The following is a 16,524-nucleotide window of genomic DNA, read 5'->3' as shown; positions in this document are numbered from 1 at the left end:
ATATGGCACATATACATACATGTAGCTAAATGCTCAGATATATTAAAATAAGTAAATTCGTCTTTAAAAAAAAAAAGAATAGACAAATAGCATAAGACTCCATCCAGGGAAGATGAGAAGAGACACGTAGGGAAACTAACTGGCCGACAGGAGGCTGATGTTTTGGGCTTCCGGCTTCAGTGGTTAGGCTGCACAGAGGCTGGTTTGTGTCATTTATAAGGAGAAGACCATGAAAACACAAACATCAATTCTTTTTAAGGTTTTGACCTTCACAGCCGAGACCCAGTCGGCTTCTCTGCCTCACTGCACACTGGTGCTCATTTCTGCCACTGCCCCGGCGGCGTCTGTTTGCCTTGGAGAAGCAGCTTCCTTTTTATCAAGTCTCCCGTCTGCGCCGTCCCATCTGCTGACTTCAGTTTTGTTGCCTGTACTCACAGACTGAATTTTCTCAGCAGCATGCCTCTAATCAATTTTTAACCTGTTCCCAACTTATCAAAATTTATATTTGGGGGGATTATAAATACATTTTTTTCCTTCTCTTAACTTCTAAACCCTCACATATGCCCTGCCTGCTCTCCTTCAAACCCATGGCCTCCGTTTTCACTAATGGTTACTATATGTTTATGTATCTGTGTCTATTCATATATATTCCTAAATGTGACCTGACCTAATTTGAGACTTCCAACCTCCAGGAGCATGAGAACATGGAGCCCTGTTGGCAGGCCATGAAGTCTGGGATATTTTGCTGTGAGCTCAGCTTACTTGAGCATGGGTATTAGTAGATCAAGTCTCATCAAAGAAGAAACATTCTGCATATCGGGACAGATGTGTGAGCGCACCTCTCCAGAGCTCTGACTGTAGTCTGGCTGCCTGGGGACCACGGTCATCCCTTAGTGTCTCTGTGGATCGACAGGTGTTTTATGAGCCTGTTTATATGAAATTCTTCTCAGGTCCTGCTATGTTTTTGCTGCTCTTCCAGGACACTGCAGGCACACCTGCTGTCTTACTGCAAGAAGCTCAAGACCCTTATTTTTTTTTTTTTAGGAGGGAAAAAAATCTGATCACACTACTTACCTTGAAATTATTTTTTTCTGACACATGATCAAATGTGTGGAACAGAATAAAGATGATTTCGGAGTATAGAGTCTCAAGCCACTATGTGATTGTCTGAGTCACGCGTGACAAGCTGTGAGATCACCATTGTGATTAGCAAGTCACCTTATCATTCGAGATCCCCTAGCACTCTGAATCATTCATAGCCTGGAAATATCAGCAAGCACTCCCAGTTTCTCTTCCTTAGAATAGAAATAATGCATTTATCAGCTGCTGTGGAGAAGCAGAAATCAGAAATTAAAATCACATTCACTTCGCTATCAGTTTGTGCTTGTTACTCAGGCGATGTTATTGTGAGATACCCTGACATCACCTGGGACACTCAAGTTTTTCACCTGCCTCCAATTCTTTTACCTATTGAGTAAACTCCTTATTTCTACATATCTTTTTTGTACATATTTCTTTTTTGTTCTTGTATAGTGGAATGCCGTTGTAACCCAAAGCAAATCTTTGATCTTTGGGTCTGATTTTTATACTCTAACAGTGCTTGTTAACTTTAAATTGTTACATATTTAATATTCTATAGATGCTAGTATGTCTAACTACACATATGCCTCATGCCTGCCTAATTAGAAAATGTGGTTGAAATTTTATTTTTGGTCATAATGTTAAACTACATTAAAGAGTCTTCCTCTTATATATGTTCTGAAGAAGTATGTGATGTGTGATATATCACATAGATATCATATATCACATACATCATATGATATCATATATCTCATATATGTCATATATCACATACATATCATATATCACACACATTACACACACACACACATGCACACATGTTTTTTGAGAGCCTTGGTTGTTCTGGAACTCTGTCCATAGACCAGGCTGGCCTTGAACTCACAGAGATCCTCCTGCCTCTGCCCCCACCCCCACTCCCACCCCAGGAGTGCTGGGATTAAAAGCTTGAACCACCAGTGGCGCTGAGGTATATGATATTAAGATATACTGAAATGAAGTCTCCTGCAGTCATTCAGAATCACTTGAAAGAGGTAGAAATTGTTGCCCACTATGGGGTTTAGAACATTCATCAAAACCACTTCTGAGATGGTCACAAAAAGATACATTTATAGCAGATGTGGAGGGGCGGCTTGAGAGTGTGTGCTGCTCTTGCAGAGAATCTGAGTTCATTTCTCAACACTAACATCAGGCGGCTCACAAACCTGTCCCTGCAGCTTCAGGGACTCCAGTGCCCTCTCCCGGCCACCTCCAGGCACCTGGACTCACGTGCACACATCCACACACTGATAGATACATGTAATTAGAAATAATTCTTAAAGAAAAACAGAAAACTTTAAAAATATGATAAAGAGCTAACAAAGATTTTTGTATAAATAGCCACAGGCACATATGTCTAGAAAATATCTCATCCCCACGAAATTTGACACAGGCGAAGAATACGAAGACATGAACACTGGGGAAAAGATACAACTTCACAGTGACAGCACACATAGTTGTTTTCCTGCCCCTCAGACCACAGCATGCCATTTGTACTTGTATCCTTTGCCTCAGTCAGGAGCCTCACAGCTTGTACTAAAGACCCCATGCTAAGTATGCATGAAGGATGTCTATAAAAGGTGGCTCAGTCTCTTTGTTATCTACGTCATCGGTTAAGGCACCCACTTACAACCATGTCCCGCATGGCTGATGCTACGTTCATTGTGCCGAGCAGAGGCTAAGTTGACAAATAGCTCCTCCCTGGCAAGAATTCGCCATATGGTCCCTGGAGATTCTCATTAGATTTTGTTGGTCCCTATGACGTGTAGGGAGTCTAGGAAGAGACCTCTGCAACTCCAACCTGCTCATCCTCCTCCCACGCCCCCTTCGTTAGCCCGGTCTCAGCCTCACCCTCACGTGCTCTGGGCTGCATCTTCAGTGCTAGGGTTTCAAGGATTATGTGTACTTGGAGGGTTCACTAGGTTTTTCTGGCAGGATAGGTTCTCGGCCTTGGCACTGCCCCAGGTCAGCATTTTTCAGGAGTAGAGTCACCTTGGAAAAAGTGTCTACATCGGGCCATCTTTTTAAAAGCTTTATCTTATTCTCAACTCATACTCTCCATGTACTCTTAACTATTATTATTATTAGGGAAAGAAGAAACCTCCAGCCTTGTTCTTTTTTTAAAAAAATACAATTTATTAATTTGGGAATTTTATGCAATGTAATTTCATTGTATTTGCCCTGTTCCTAACTCCTTCCGTATGTATCCCCACTCCCAAGTGTGTCGCTTTTGTTTTGTTTGAATGTATGTGTGTGTGTGAGTGTGTGTGTGTAAAACCATCAAGTCCAATTGGTACTGTTCATATAATTCACAATGTGGAGCCATCCACTGGAGTATGATCCTTGTACCAGGAATCACTTAAAGAAAATTGTCCCTTTCTCATCTAGTAGCCGTGTGTGTGTGTGTGTGTGTGTGTGTGTGTGTGTGTGTGTGTGTAGCACCTCAGGTAGGGGTGCTGGCTCCAGAATCCCTTCCATTTCCATGCTGGAATGTGAGTTGCCTCGATTGTGTGCCCGTCATGCGTAGACAGCCACAGCTCCTGTGGGTCCATGAGCACAGAGGTCCTGTCATGTCCAGAAGATGGCTTTCCACCCTAGTCTTCTGACCCTGAGCTCTTACAGTCTTCCCAGGGACCTCGGCAGTGGCCCCTGAGCCTCGCAGCCTTGCAGCAGGCAGCAGGGTGGGAGTAGGGGAAAGAGTTTGAAATGAATGTCCTGTTTGTGGCTGGGCGCTCCATCATCATGTACTGCCTGAACTTTGACTTGTGAGCCTGTGCATTAACCATGGTCCACTGCACTAAGAAACTTCTCCGATGAGCTCCAAGAGGTGCACTGACCTATGGGTGTAGCAATCCAGTGTTAGAGAGCATTTGGACACTTACGTCCTTTTAGCAGAATACGAGTAGTAGGCTCATTCTTGGTGCCTCTGAGCTCCCCAACCAAGAACCCAATTCCCAAGAACCAAGGTTCCTCGTAACTTTAACTTTTTCAAACCCTAGTTTTTAATGATGGTTCTTAAACACAGTTCTCGGCTAGCTTTACAGTATTTCCTTCTGTCATTTAAATGAACATTTACATGAATCTCCTCCCATGGAACAGGCCTTAAATCCAATTAGAAAGTGGTCAATTACCTCCTTAGCCCAGCCTGGTCTTAGCTGGTCTCAGTCACCAAGCCTTTGTGTGCCTGTCATAGAGGGGGAAACCTCAGTAAGAAAGTAGAGAAATAGCTAGGAGGTGGTGGCGCATGCATTTAATCCCAGCACCTGGGAGGCAGAGGCAGGTGGCTTTTTGAGTTTGAGGCCAGCTTGGTCTACAGAGTGAATTCCAGGACAGTCAGGGCTACACAGAGAAACGCTGTCTCGAAAAAAACCAAAAGAAGAAGGAGGAGGAGGAAGAGGAGGAGGAGGAGGAAGAGGAAGAGGAAGAGGAAGAGGAAGAAGAAGAAGAAGAAGAAGAAGAAGAAGAAGAAGAAGAAGAAGAAGAAGAAGAAGAAGAAGAAGAAGAAGGAAAGAAAGAAAGAAAGAAAGAAAGAAAGAAAGAAAGAAAGAAAGAAAGAAAGAAAGAAAGAAAGAAAGAAAGAAAGAAAGAAAGAAAAGAAAAAAGAAAGAAGAAAGAAAAAAGAAAGAAAGAAAGAAAGAGTCGAGAAATATTGATACCGAAAGCATTCTCTACAGCCCAGGAAAGGGTTCTCTAAGTCAGATGTGCAGTGATTGGTTGTGGGGGTTTCCAAAAAGATTGGGAGCCGATCTCATAACATGCTTGTTTGTTTTTCTGTTGTTGTTTGTTGCTCTTTCTTGTTCTTTTTCTGTCTTTTCATCCTCCTTGATTCCAGTGCTCAGAATTAAGCATTAAGTCTCTGCAGATGAACAGCACGCTGTGGAATATTCCAGTCTCTTTGCTTTTATGGCTGCATTGAGGGTGCTAAAGATGAATTGGAGAGCTATTTAGCAATCTGTGGAGTTAAAACACATCTGCAAGCTTAGTAGGAATCTTGGGAAAAGACTTTTCACAAATTGAGCTCTCACTGTATGTAGTTTTTTTTTTTTATAGCTTCCTCTTTTATGTTCAGAAACAAAATGACAAATAGCGTAAGTTATGTGAATGATACCTCATGTCCGGGGGACTCAGAATCACAGGGCATTAGCCTGTTTCAGAGATATCCGACAGTTAATTGTTTCAATGTGCTCATATATGAAATAGGCTACCTGTGTCATTGAGTGAGCACTTTGTGGATCAGAAGATTGGTCGATAGAACTAAGAATCCTTGTGTCTTCCAGTAGAGTGGGCTAGACCCAAAGAGAATGAGATAAGGTCCGCACTCATCTGAGCTGAATTGAAGCACGTACGCTTCCCACAGATTTTTTCACATGGGGCAGAATTTTAAATGTCTAGTAAGTTCTCCCAAAGTCAAGCTAAGAGGCCCCCCTGTGCACACAGTACTTGGAAGACAGGTTTATCTCGTTGGTCCCAACCTGCTCTCTAGTAGGCAAATCCTCGAGCCAAGTGAAGCTCTAAGTGGTGCTCCTCCCAAAAAGAGAGGAAGCTATCAGACCGCGAAATGATAGACAGCCACTGCCGTGTGTCCTTTACAAGGCTAATTAGTCACTAATTCATTATATTCCACCTCTTGGAGAAGCCATCTTGGATCCTAGGAGTGACGCCACATGAATGCCTCCATAGGAAGGCATGAGTCCAGGTCACACTGGCCTGGAAGGCAGGGTCTATGTGGGAGCACAGAAGGAGAGGGTCTGCAGAACATGGGAGAGAGTTTGAGAAGGTAATATTGTGTCATTTTCTCCATCTCAAAATTAGACATGATGGTACCTTCCTATCCAAATCATTATATAATGAAAGTTTTTGTTGATTATTTTTATAGTGAACTGAATATGGTTAAGTATTTAGGAAACGTCTAGAGTTCATTAAACTTGGTTTATTAATTTAGGTAGAGGGCGAAATGCTATGTAACATATCCCAATAGTATTTACATATTACATCCTTACAAAGCAACTCAATATGGTAAAGCAGTATTCTTATAAATAATCATAATTTATATTAATATTTCAATCCCTTTGATTCCTTTAACTGCTGTGAATAATGTTCACCATTGGAACTGACTCTGTGCATTAGAGAAACCCTAATTAGCACAGATACCAATTGTATGCCTGTGGCCAAGAACCTGAGCTTATAAAATGAATGCTCCAGTTTAAAGACATATACCTGGTTTCCTGGTGTATTCAGTTGAGTTAGATAATGGTAGACCATACTTATAGACCAGAATCACCTGACTACCTCCAAGCACTGAAGATGGTCACAAGTGAATCAGGGAAGGCTGGGAGGGGATCTATTCAATGGAAGTTGGAGAGAAAAAATAAACAATTTGATGGCACTCTTTGTTTCTTTAAAATTACTTGGGAAGCTGAGAGCTGTTTACCTGTGAGACTTTGCCATCTGTCCCTAAGATGAGGATATTTTCAGTTCTAACTTAAAGATGGTTTTGGAACTTTTGGTCCACATTGTTCATTAATGAAACTACAACAAGGTCAATGGCCACTTAAGCAATTTGACTCAGTCCAGAAACAGTCAACATACTGGGTTGTCTTTCACATACTGATAATAAACTTTTATTCTGAGAACTCCATCAACCCTCTACTTTCACCTACACACCTCCCTCTCCTGCTTCCCTTCTCCAGACACATTCTTTCCTGAATTTAAATCACTTCACTCAAACTCTGAGTAATTACAACTTACTAGGTTCCATCTTAGTGTGATACAGACTTTTAGGGTAAGTACATGTGCATAACAATAATTTTTCCTCAGAATAAAAATATCAGCTTAAATAAAAATTTATCAGGGAGATATGTACTAGCCATAGCTAGTAGGAGCAGCAGAAAAATGCATCACTTTGGACTTTTGTAAGTTAAAACTCATACATTTTTTTAAATCAGTTATTTCAAAAACGAAACTTTTGAGAAAGGCAGTATGTACCACACAGCTGATGAGTCCTGGTGCAATCAGACCCTCCATTGTCTTCAGAGAGAACAGCCGTCTCCCAGGCCTGGCCCCCATAATGGATGAGTATCTCTCGTGACCCCCAGATGTGGAGTTCTTTGAAGCCACACGTCTGGGGAACAGTCCTTTTGTTACGGTGCAAGAGTAATATCAGAATTTCCTGGGAGTGGGTCATCACAGGAAATTATCAGCAATTCATAGACTTTCCTTTTGCGTTCACTCCAGCCTCAAGGGTAATCACAAAAGATTATAGTCTCCATTTCAGCTTTCACATCTCTGAAATATTCTTCTCTGCAGAGAACATGATTGATTCCCGGAGGACAGCTTTTAACCCTAGCTCTAGGAGGGCTGGTCAAACTCAAGTATTGTGGTAACTGCCAGTCATTGAGATTGGGGATGATTTTGTTGTCTCGTAGGTATCTGGTGATTCCCTAACAATTATACAAAATATTTTAAATGGAGTGAGTTGCATTACTAGGTAGAAGTATTTGGCCAATTTTAGTAAAACTGTTAGATGTGCTGGGAGAGGCATAATGGTCAATAAAATTTCCAGACAAGTGCCATGAGTACCGAAGGACCAGCATCCTGAAAGAACTAATTTCAGAAAATGAAAAAATAAATTTAGGACCATGTCTGAAAATCTTCCTACCTTATGGATACATTCTAAATACCCTTTTGCTCAAAATGGTACATTTTTGTTTTGTTTTGCTTTCTTTTACTAGCTGTGTAGCCCATGACAGTCATCCTTTCTCTCCACCCAAGTGTTGGGATCACAGGCATGTGCCCCACCATGCCCCAACTGAAATAAGTCTTTTGTTAATCGAGAGACACTTGCTGTGTTTCCTGAGAACTTGCCACATTGTCCATGTAGAATTTTCTTTCCACCTTTTAATTGTTGTCTGTGTGTAGTAATCCGCAGGGTGTGCAGCCATTCATGCTCATGTGGAAGCCAGACGTAGACGTTGGGTGTCTTTGGAACAGGGTCTCAAACTAAACCCACTGCTTGTCAACTGGCCAGCTAGTGAAGCGAGCTCATCAGATCTGCCTGTTGGTCCCTGCTCCAGCGCTGTGGTTACTGGCACATCATACCATGCATCGTTATTTTACAAGAGGGTTAGAGATCCAAACTCAGCAACCTTCCGACCCTGCCTCTGATTTTTTGATTAGAAAATGTCGATGCGCTATCTTTGTGAGCAAACTGGATGGATTGGTAATATGGGGACTTTGTTCACTGGAGCCACTCCCCCTATTTTGTGGTGGCTCTATTTAGAAAGAAGGCTTCGTGTATAGCCAAGGAAGTTTGGATAATAAATTTTCTTTTCCTAGAAATAACCATATTCTCCTACAAACTTAAAACGAAGATGGGTCTATGTAAAACTACTTTTGGATTGAACTGCCTGCCTCTTTGCATTCATGGAAAATAATTTCAAGTCAAATGAACAAATTTTGAATGTCGAGCTATACAATTAACAATGCTTTATTCAATAAAGCAATTATCACTGCTGTAAGCAAAGTGAGGCATTTTTATCCCAGCTCTTTATTTTCCTTTACAACTATTGTATATAGTTTTAAAACATAAATGGAAAAACAAACTTGAACCAGAGGTGTTTTCTATTGAGGCGAGCCGGTGAGTGCACTCGTACTCACCACACAAAGGGATAATAGGAAGTGGAAAACACAATAGAAAATAGTTTTGATCGTCGATGTCCACAAAACCACTCAGGGATTGTTTGGCGATTGAAATCCTAAAGCATTCCGTTTGACAGGGTGAGGCTGCAAGGAGTGTCAGGACAGTTGGTTCTGAGCATGCGTCCCTTTGTTCACAATCAGAGAAAGGAGCAGACGATATTAGAGAGGGCGCACAGGATGCTCCAGGACTGGGGGCTCTTGATGAGCCACCAGGGGAGTTTGGATATGAGCTGTCTGCCACAGGCTTGCGTGCTGAATGCTCAGTCCTCAACTGGTGACAGGATTCTGAGAAGTTCTTGAAACTTTAGAAAGTGTAGGGCCTTGTTGGAGAAGGTCACCAGGAAGAATGGTGTTGATGGTCACACCTCATCTTTAGCCACATCCTCTCTTCTGCTTGCCCTCTGGAAATGCATGTAATGCTCAGTGTGTTATTTTACCATTTTGGCTTTGTCGTTAATCTAAGAATCACCAAAAGGAAGGATTAAATAAAAATATAAGTAAAATTTAGTTGGTGTCTTAGTTTTTGTCTGCTCGATCTTGCTATGGTAGTATATTTGTTCTCAGTGGAAGGAGTTTACACGGGTCACTAAACTCTCAAAATTTTTTTTTCTTTTTCAAGTTAAAATCATACTGGTTCGCACTGAGTCTGATCTACCTGCTTCAACTAGAATTCCCCTTTTGTTGTGTTGTTATATTGGAATTCTCAGCTAGGATTCTGTTTAGATGGGGGAATTCTTGAACTCAAAGCAGAATTAGACAGAGAGGCATGCTGGCTATGGTGGACCCAGCATTGCACGTAGGAGGCGAAGGCTATATCGCATATCTCTTGAGTTGAAGGCCAGCTTGGTCTACAAAGCAAGTTGTAGACTAGACAAAGCTACACAGTAATGTGGATGGTTGTGGAGATTTTAGCACTACACAAGAGCCAGCTCAGAGGACTGAACACTCCAGATCTGTTGCCATGCCTGGAGCCTTGCCACATATCAGTTGCCGTGTGCTTGGTGTGAGGGTGAGCAACACGTAATGGGCATCATACGGAGGGAAATGCTTCTGCTTTAGAATTAAGAATCTGTGCTTTGACAGGCCTGTGGTTCAGTCTTTGTATTTGTTCCTGCCTAGAGGAGCTCTCTTTGTCCTTTCTCCTCTCGCTCTGCATTACCAATCGGGATTTCTCCCAGCACTGTGCTGTATACATTGAGTCTTGAGCAGTGTTCCAACTAGTTTAGGCAGAAAGTCTTTTGAAAGGATGTCGTTTAATGTACTCTGTTGATCCATAGGTGTATTGATTTTTAATCAGGAGTGATTACTTCCCTGGTCTTTCAGAAAGCTCTTGTAATGTTTTCTTACAGAAACCCTTATTCAGAAAGAAAGCAAACATCCTCACTTGTAGGAATTTGGAGATCTTGTACCAGTCAGTCCTACATAAACCACCTCTGCCAGTGTCTGTTGTTGCATAGAATCAGGTGACATGCTTCTAAGTTTAACCCCCTTAAAATAATAAGGAATTTGGAGGAGCTAAAGAAAGGACCCGAGGAGCTGAAGAGGTTTGCAGCCCCATAGGAGGAACAATAATACGTACCAACCAGTATCCCCAGAGTTCCCAGGGACTAAACCAACACCCAAAGAGTACACATGGGGGGACCCATGGCTCCAGACGCATATGTAGCAGAGGATGGCCTTTTCCATCTTTTGAGAGCAGAGGCCATTGGTCCTGTGGGAGCCTGATACCCCAGTATAGGGAAATGGCAGGTCAGGAAAGTGGGAGGGGGGTTGGTAAGTAGGGGGGACGGAGTATGGGATATAGGGGGTTTTCAGAGGGGTGACGAGGAAAAGGGGATACCATTTGAAATGTACATAAGGCAAATATTTAATAAAAAATAATATTTCTCAGACTTATTTTGAGGCATTGAATTGTCTGTTGTGGAAATGAATCAATGTATTTTGGGAGTTGCTTTCAAGTGTTGGTTTTTGAAAGAAAAGGCCAACTTGCTTTGGATCTGGTGAGATGGCTCAGCAAGATGCAAGCACAAGGCCCTGAGAGGTTTCTGACTCCCTGCACCCACAGAAAGGACAGGGAATAGCTGTTTTATGTGCCTGTGACCCCAGTATGGGTCACTGAAAACAGGTGGAGTTCCATGGCCAGCCAAACTAACTCAGTAGTAGCCAACTCAGTAGTTGAGCAGAGCATCTGATTCAGTAAAGAAACCCTTACTGTCTTGAGGAAATAAGGGGGTATCAGGGTAGAGAAGGCCCTTGATGTTCTTCTGCATACACACATAAACACACACACACACACACACACACACACACACACATACACACACAAAGAGGGGGCAATGTAGAGGGAGAGAAAGGGAAAAAGACAGAGGAAGAGAGAGAGAGAGAGAGAGAGAGAGAGAGAGAGAGAGAGAGAGAGAGAGAGAGAGAGAGAGAGAGAGAGGATAAAGGCCAATTTTCAAGATTATCTTCTATTTAGCCTGTCTTCAAACATTAGGATAGCTCTCTTTAAATATGCTACAGAATAATCACTCTCATAACCTGCCCTCAAATGAAAAGATTCTTTAGTGTGAGTTCCTGAAATTATATATATTGTTTTGTTTTATTTCACCCCAAGGAGACCCAGTACTAGACAACGCAGGAGACAGTCTGTTTATTTCACATCCTCTTGGCAAAAACAATTCCTATTGCCATTACTCTGAACAGCGAACTGTAACAACGTTGTAGGTATTTATATTTGTGTCATACAGTTTACTCTCAACCGTGTATTTTTAAATGTTAATACATTTTATTGAGAAAAATAAAACTTAATACTTTGAAGGAAATGACTTCTCTGGGGATAAGAAAATATTAATCTTATTTCCCACTATTTTATCTCTCATGTGGAGCTATTACATTTTGCAATAGAAGTAAGTTCTCATTAGTTTATTCACTGATCCCAAATAAGTTTCATCTCCTTTACAAATTCCTTAATTTTTCTCATTTCTTCAGAAAGCCTACCATAGCAATATGATAGGAAGTATTGTTACAGTATCTTTGCAGATGAGCATAGATCTCTTCAATTTGGTGGTTATAATTTGACCAGAAATTATTTCAATTATAGGAACATTGAGAATAAAACGAAAATCTTTCTAGAATGTTCTTTGTATCCTGGTTGGAAAACCAGTTTCTTTCCTAACGATTTCAGTCACATCTCAACATTTACTTGTTTAAGAACAGAGGCAAGGAAAAGAGAAGTTCCCTCTAGAACTCAGCTCAATACATTAATGCCCTCATGGAATCAGCCAGTCAGACCACTTTGCATGCACATATTGACACTGAATTGGGAATCCTGTGCCACAGAACTCAGTTCTTTAGTCTGGTCATCTAACACTTGCATAAGATCACTATCCAGATAGCTCTGGCTGTTAGTGTAAGTGGCCCCTGTATCTTCGCAGGAATAAGTTGACCATCTCTGTTTAAATTGCACTCTATAAAAGTTCACTGATAATCGTGTTTCAAATTACACAGTCGCATATATCTAATTGTGAATCATCTCTTCTGAGCTCCTGTAGCATGGGAAATCACCAGGGCATGTAGCCAGCCAGGAAAAGAGAACATTTTATGTATATAGTGACAATATTTGCTACATACAAGTATCTGCTGTCAGATTAGGCAGTTCATGTCAGTGAGAGGCACATGGCTAATGGTACAACATCTCCCAGTAACAAAAGAGCAGCGAATCAGCCTGAAAGTGAACCTTAGAAATTATTCTTTCTACCCAGAACAGCTTAAAAAATAGTCTGTGGAGCTAGACACAGTGACTCACACTTACAACGCAGCACATGGGAGGCTGAGGTCGGCCATTGCCATGAGTTCAAGGCTAATCTCAGCTGCACAGTGAGTTCCAGGCTAGCCTGCACTACAGAGTGATTCCCTGTTCAATAAATAAATAAATAAATAAATAAATAAATAAATAAATAAATAAAAATGGGGGTAGGAAAGATGAAGGAGAAAGCAATTAATGGCATCCTGATATATGTGATATATATAATTTATATATCATATATCACATATACATATATGTATACATATAGCACATATATTGTGTGTGTGAATGCGCACACATATCAGTACCTTTTGTTCAGCCATCATCAAAGAAGTTCCCTCCAGTAGCAGATGGACCAAATACAGAGACCCACAGCCATACATGGTGGAAAGAGCAAGAGACCGGGAACACTCAGCCCTAAAAGGGATGTCTCTCTCAAATCCCTCCCCCACAGGGCTCAGGGAACCCTGCTGAAGAGAAGGCAGGAAGAGTGGAAGAGTCAGAGGGGATGGAGAACAGCCAGAAACCAAGGCCTTCTAAATCAACATGATCAAAACTCAGATGAAATCACAGCGACTAAGGCAGCATGCCCCAGTCCATGTGTGCTAGAGCGTCTAGTTTAGTGTTTTTAATGGGATTCCTGGGTGTGGATGAGTGGGTTTCTGATTCTTGTGCCTTCTCTTAGTCCCTTTTCTTCCGTTTGTTGGTCTTATCAACTCGAGTGTTTTTGCTTTAACTATGTTTTATTGTTTTTTTTTTTAAAAAAAACTTTAATCTCTAAGAATCCTAACACCTAAAGAAGTTAGTTTAAGAATATTTTTTTTGTAGGATTCTAGAAGAACTACCAGAAACTGCAGAGTAGTCGTTTTTTACAAAATGTTTCTTCAAAATAGATCAAGGCTGCTTTTTTTCCTTATGCCAAGCCATCTTTGTCAGTGGACTTGAGCTTGCGGGTTCTCAGTGCCTCACTCCGTACAGAACTGAGGGAGAGGCCGGGCCTTCTAAGGGTGATGATTTGCTTCTTGACACTTTCATCAATGTATGTAATGAATTTTAGCCAATTTTACCCATCACCCCCTCTCATGCCCTCTCCCCCACTGACATGCATGTTGCCAAGAAACCCTCCTCGTACTTTCGTGTCTCTGTTTTTTAAGTCACTTTAGAGGGATATCACTCTTCAATAATGCAGCCGTTACTTTTAAATGTGTCATTTCATGAATATTTGAAATATAATGAGACTCTTTTGTCACATATTTTCCCCCTAAGTCTGCTCCTGCGAAAGAAAGGGATGAAAAGGAATGGTTACTCTTTGTACACTCCAGTAATTTGATAATGCCACAGTTAAAAGGCTGATGCTTAGCCAAACTTCCAGAAGGTCCTAAACCACAGGCTTTAGTAACTAAAGTCCTCTTTGTTGTAGTAAAGGGAAGACAGGTGCAAAAGATGACTGCCCCCTGCTAACTAGTATTTTTAGAGTGTTTGTCTACGTGCTTTTGAACAGCTACGATTAGGAAAGAGGGCAGAAAATCCCAAATTTTATATGGCTTTCCAAGTTACTCAGTGAGAGTGGGGAGGGTACATTAAGTGCAGACAGAATCAAGAAGAGAAAAGCTGGGGACAGCCTGTTGAGAGACTTGTATGGGTAGCTGCTGTCTGGGTTCTAGCTCTAGACTCGTGCTGTCCCAAGGTGTTGCATGGTTCCCATCAACCTCTGCGCTGTGCCTCCACGATGGTCAGTGTGCGTGGAGGGTTGGGGGGGGAGAGAGAGAGAGAGAGAGAGAGAGAGAGAGAGAGAGAGAGAGAGAGAGAGAGAGCCCTGCCAAAGCTTGAAGTCTGACTCCAGAACTTGAGAACATAGAGAACATAAGGGTGATTCTTCTGTGTGGGGGAAATTCTAAGAGGTCCTGGAGACCCTGCCTATCCTTAGCGGAAGGGCAGCTGCAGCCCAGCCTGTGCTGCTTCTCTGTGTCTGGGTCCCTCCACGCTCCCCCCCCCCCCCCCGTTTCTGTGGGATTGCTTAGCCTGTGCAGCTGCAAATTACTTTCTGCTATATTCAGGAAGAGTAATGGTCTTAAAAAATATTCACATAGGTCTGTGGGCCTCATGATCTTGACGAATATACCAAAGGGATGTTTGTTCTCATTTTGATGTTGAAAATGTAATAGACGGGTAATGGGGCCAGCTCCGTTAGTTCAGCTTATGGTACTGCAACCAACGGTTAATTCTCCCATCTGTGGCCCCCAGTTGCCTTCTCAGTTCCTGTTGACAGCCACCACCCCATCCATTCTATTACCTATCATTTAATGGGCATCGTTATAGGTTTTGCTTTCCATTTCTGTGTGGTTTTCATTAGACGCACTACGGAGTGTTTATCTCGCTACACTGTAGGTAGTGAGCAGTCCAGCGTCTTCACGCACATGAGTGGGAGAGACGGGTTTCTAAAACATGTCAGTGTGTGTAGATGTGCACAGTCTTCTCAAAGTACCAGATGGTCACTTCTAACTTTTACTTTTTTTAGAAAAGAAGAGGCTTATTTGGGACCAATAAATTCTGCCAGGTAAGGGACTCTGGTAGCTGGAGCTGTGTGGCAGGGGTTTGATTTACTTAGGTTTTCCTCTTTAAAGATTTGTTATAATTATTTTCCAGTGGATCATAATTGTCCCCATCCACAGACTTTTCTGTGTAAATAGAAATAGCATGAGCTAAATTGGTCTAAGTAACAAGCATTTGGTCACTTAAAATTTACATCTTACACTTAATGATATTGCTGAAAACATTCATTTTTAACAATTAAATGCCTTTGAACTGACAATTAAGTCTTTTAAAATATTGCTTTGTGAATAATTGCAATTCCTCCAATAATTTACCTTAATATGGTATATATGAAGTCATTATTATATACATATGTAATTTTTCATTTGGTAAATTTAATTACTTGACTTTTTAGGGTTTATGAGAATGTCTTTATTAATGTAGGATGCATTATTTATTCTTGAAGTTATTGTATGAAGAATAGAAGAATTGCCACTGTTGTGTGACTTTTTGGGGAGTAGCATCTCCTCAGCCCAGTTGCTGAGGAATAGATTCTGTCCAACTTTATTGTCCCAGTTGTGTCAGTAAGTCCATTGGAGTTATTTACAGGCGTGAGCATGACTCAAAGGTAGCTAAGCTACTAGGAAGTCTTAGAGGCAATGCACAGGCATCTGTGCCCCGAGGGGTCCTTCCCACCGAATGGACAACGCCTATAAACTGTGCTACTCAAGAGTGCCCTGGGCAGCTTGCAAGCAATTTCCCAACTGTAGTTCATTGATTACTCCTTATGTAGCCTTGCAGGAGGGAGCCCCTCAGAGAGCCTCGCCATGGAGGCTCCTGAGCCCCACACCCCCATGAGCCCTGCAAGCTCTCCATCCCTCCAGGGAGGACCATGGCAGCTCTGATTCTATGTGCTGGTGCCCACATTCTACCCAGAGGAAGCAGGCTCGCCACAGACACAGACCTCATGCTGACTATAGAGAAAGTGTCCGATTAGTAAGACAAACAAAAGGCAAATGGATGGAGCTGGAGAACATCATACTAAGTGAGGTAACCCAGACTCAAAAGATGAATCATGGTATGCACTCACTAATAAGTGGATATTAACCTAGAAAACTGGAATACCCAAAACATAATCCACACATCAAATGAGGTACAAGAAGAACGGAGGAGTGGCACCTGGTTCTGGAAAGACTCAGTGAAGCAGTATTCGGCAAAATCAGAACGGGGAAGTGGGAAGGGTTGGGTGGGAAAACAGGGGGAGGGAAGGGGGCTTACGGGACTTTCGGGGAGTGGGGGTCCAGAAAAGGGGAAATCATTTGAAATGTAAATAAATATATCAATAAATTTTAAAAAAATTGAGGTTAAAAAAA

The 16,524-nt window shown here is 41.8% G+C and overlaps 1 protein-coding gene across 2 annotated transcripts in view; it reads left to right on the top strand.

Annotated features, from left to right (window-relative positions):
* The window catches only part of Znf385b (zinc finger protein 385B), a 391,151-nt gene that overhangs the window by 303,555 nt on the left and 71,072 nt on the right, over nucleotides 1-16,524 (top strand). Inside the window, exon 5 of one of the 2 annotated variants that reach the window (XM_052182775.1) lies at nucleotides 15,138-15,176. The exons of the other annotated variant lie outside the window; for it this stretch is intronic. Coding sequence (XP_052038735.1) covers nucleotides 15,138-15,176 — 39 coding nt within the window. The remainder of the gene's footprint in view (nucleotides 1-15,137; nucleotides 15,177-16,524) is intronic. 2 annotated transcript variants of the gene reach the window in all.

The sequence above is a fragment of the Apodemus sylvaticus genome, chromosome 5, assembly GCF_947179515.1.
Source record: "Apodemus sylvaticus chromosome 5, mApoSyl1.1, whole genome shotgun sequence".
Taxonomy (NCBI): domain Eukaryota; kingdom Metazoa; phylum Chordata; class Mammalia; order Rodentia; family Muridae; genus Apodemus; species Apodemus sylvaticus.
The sequence above is the reverse complement of the archived record's forward strand: the minus strand, read 5'-3'. Positions and strand labels throughout refer to the sequence as shown.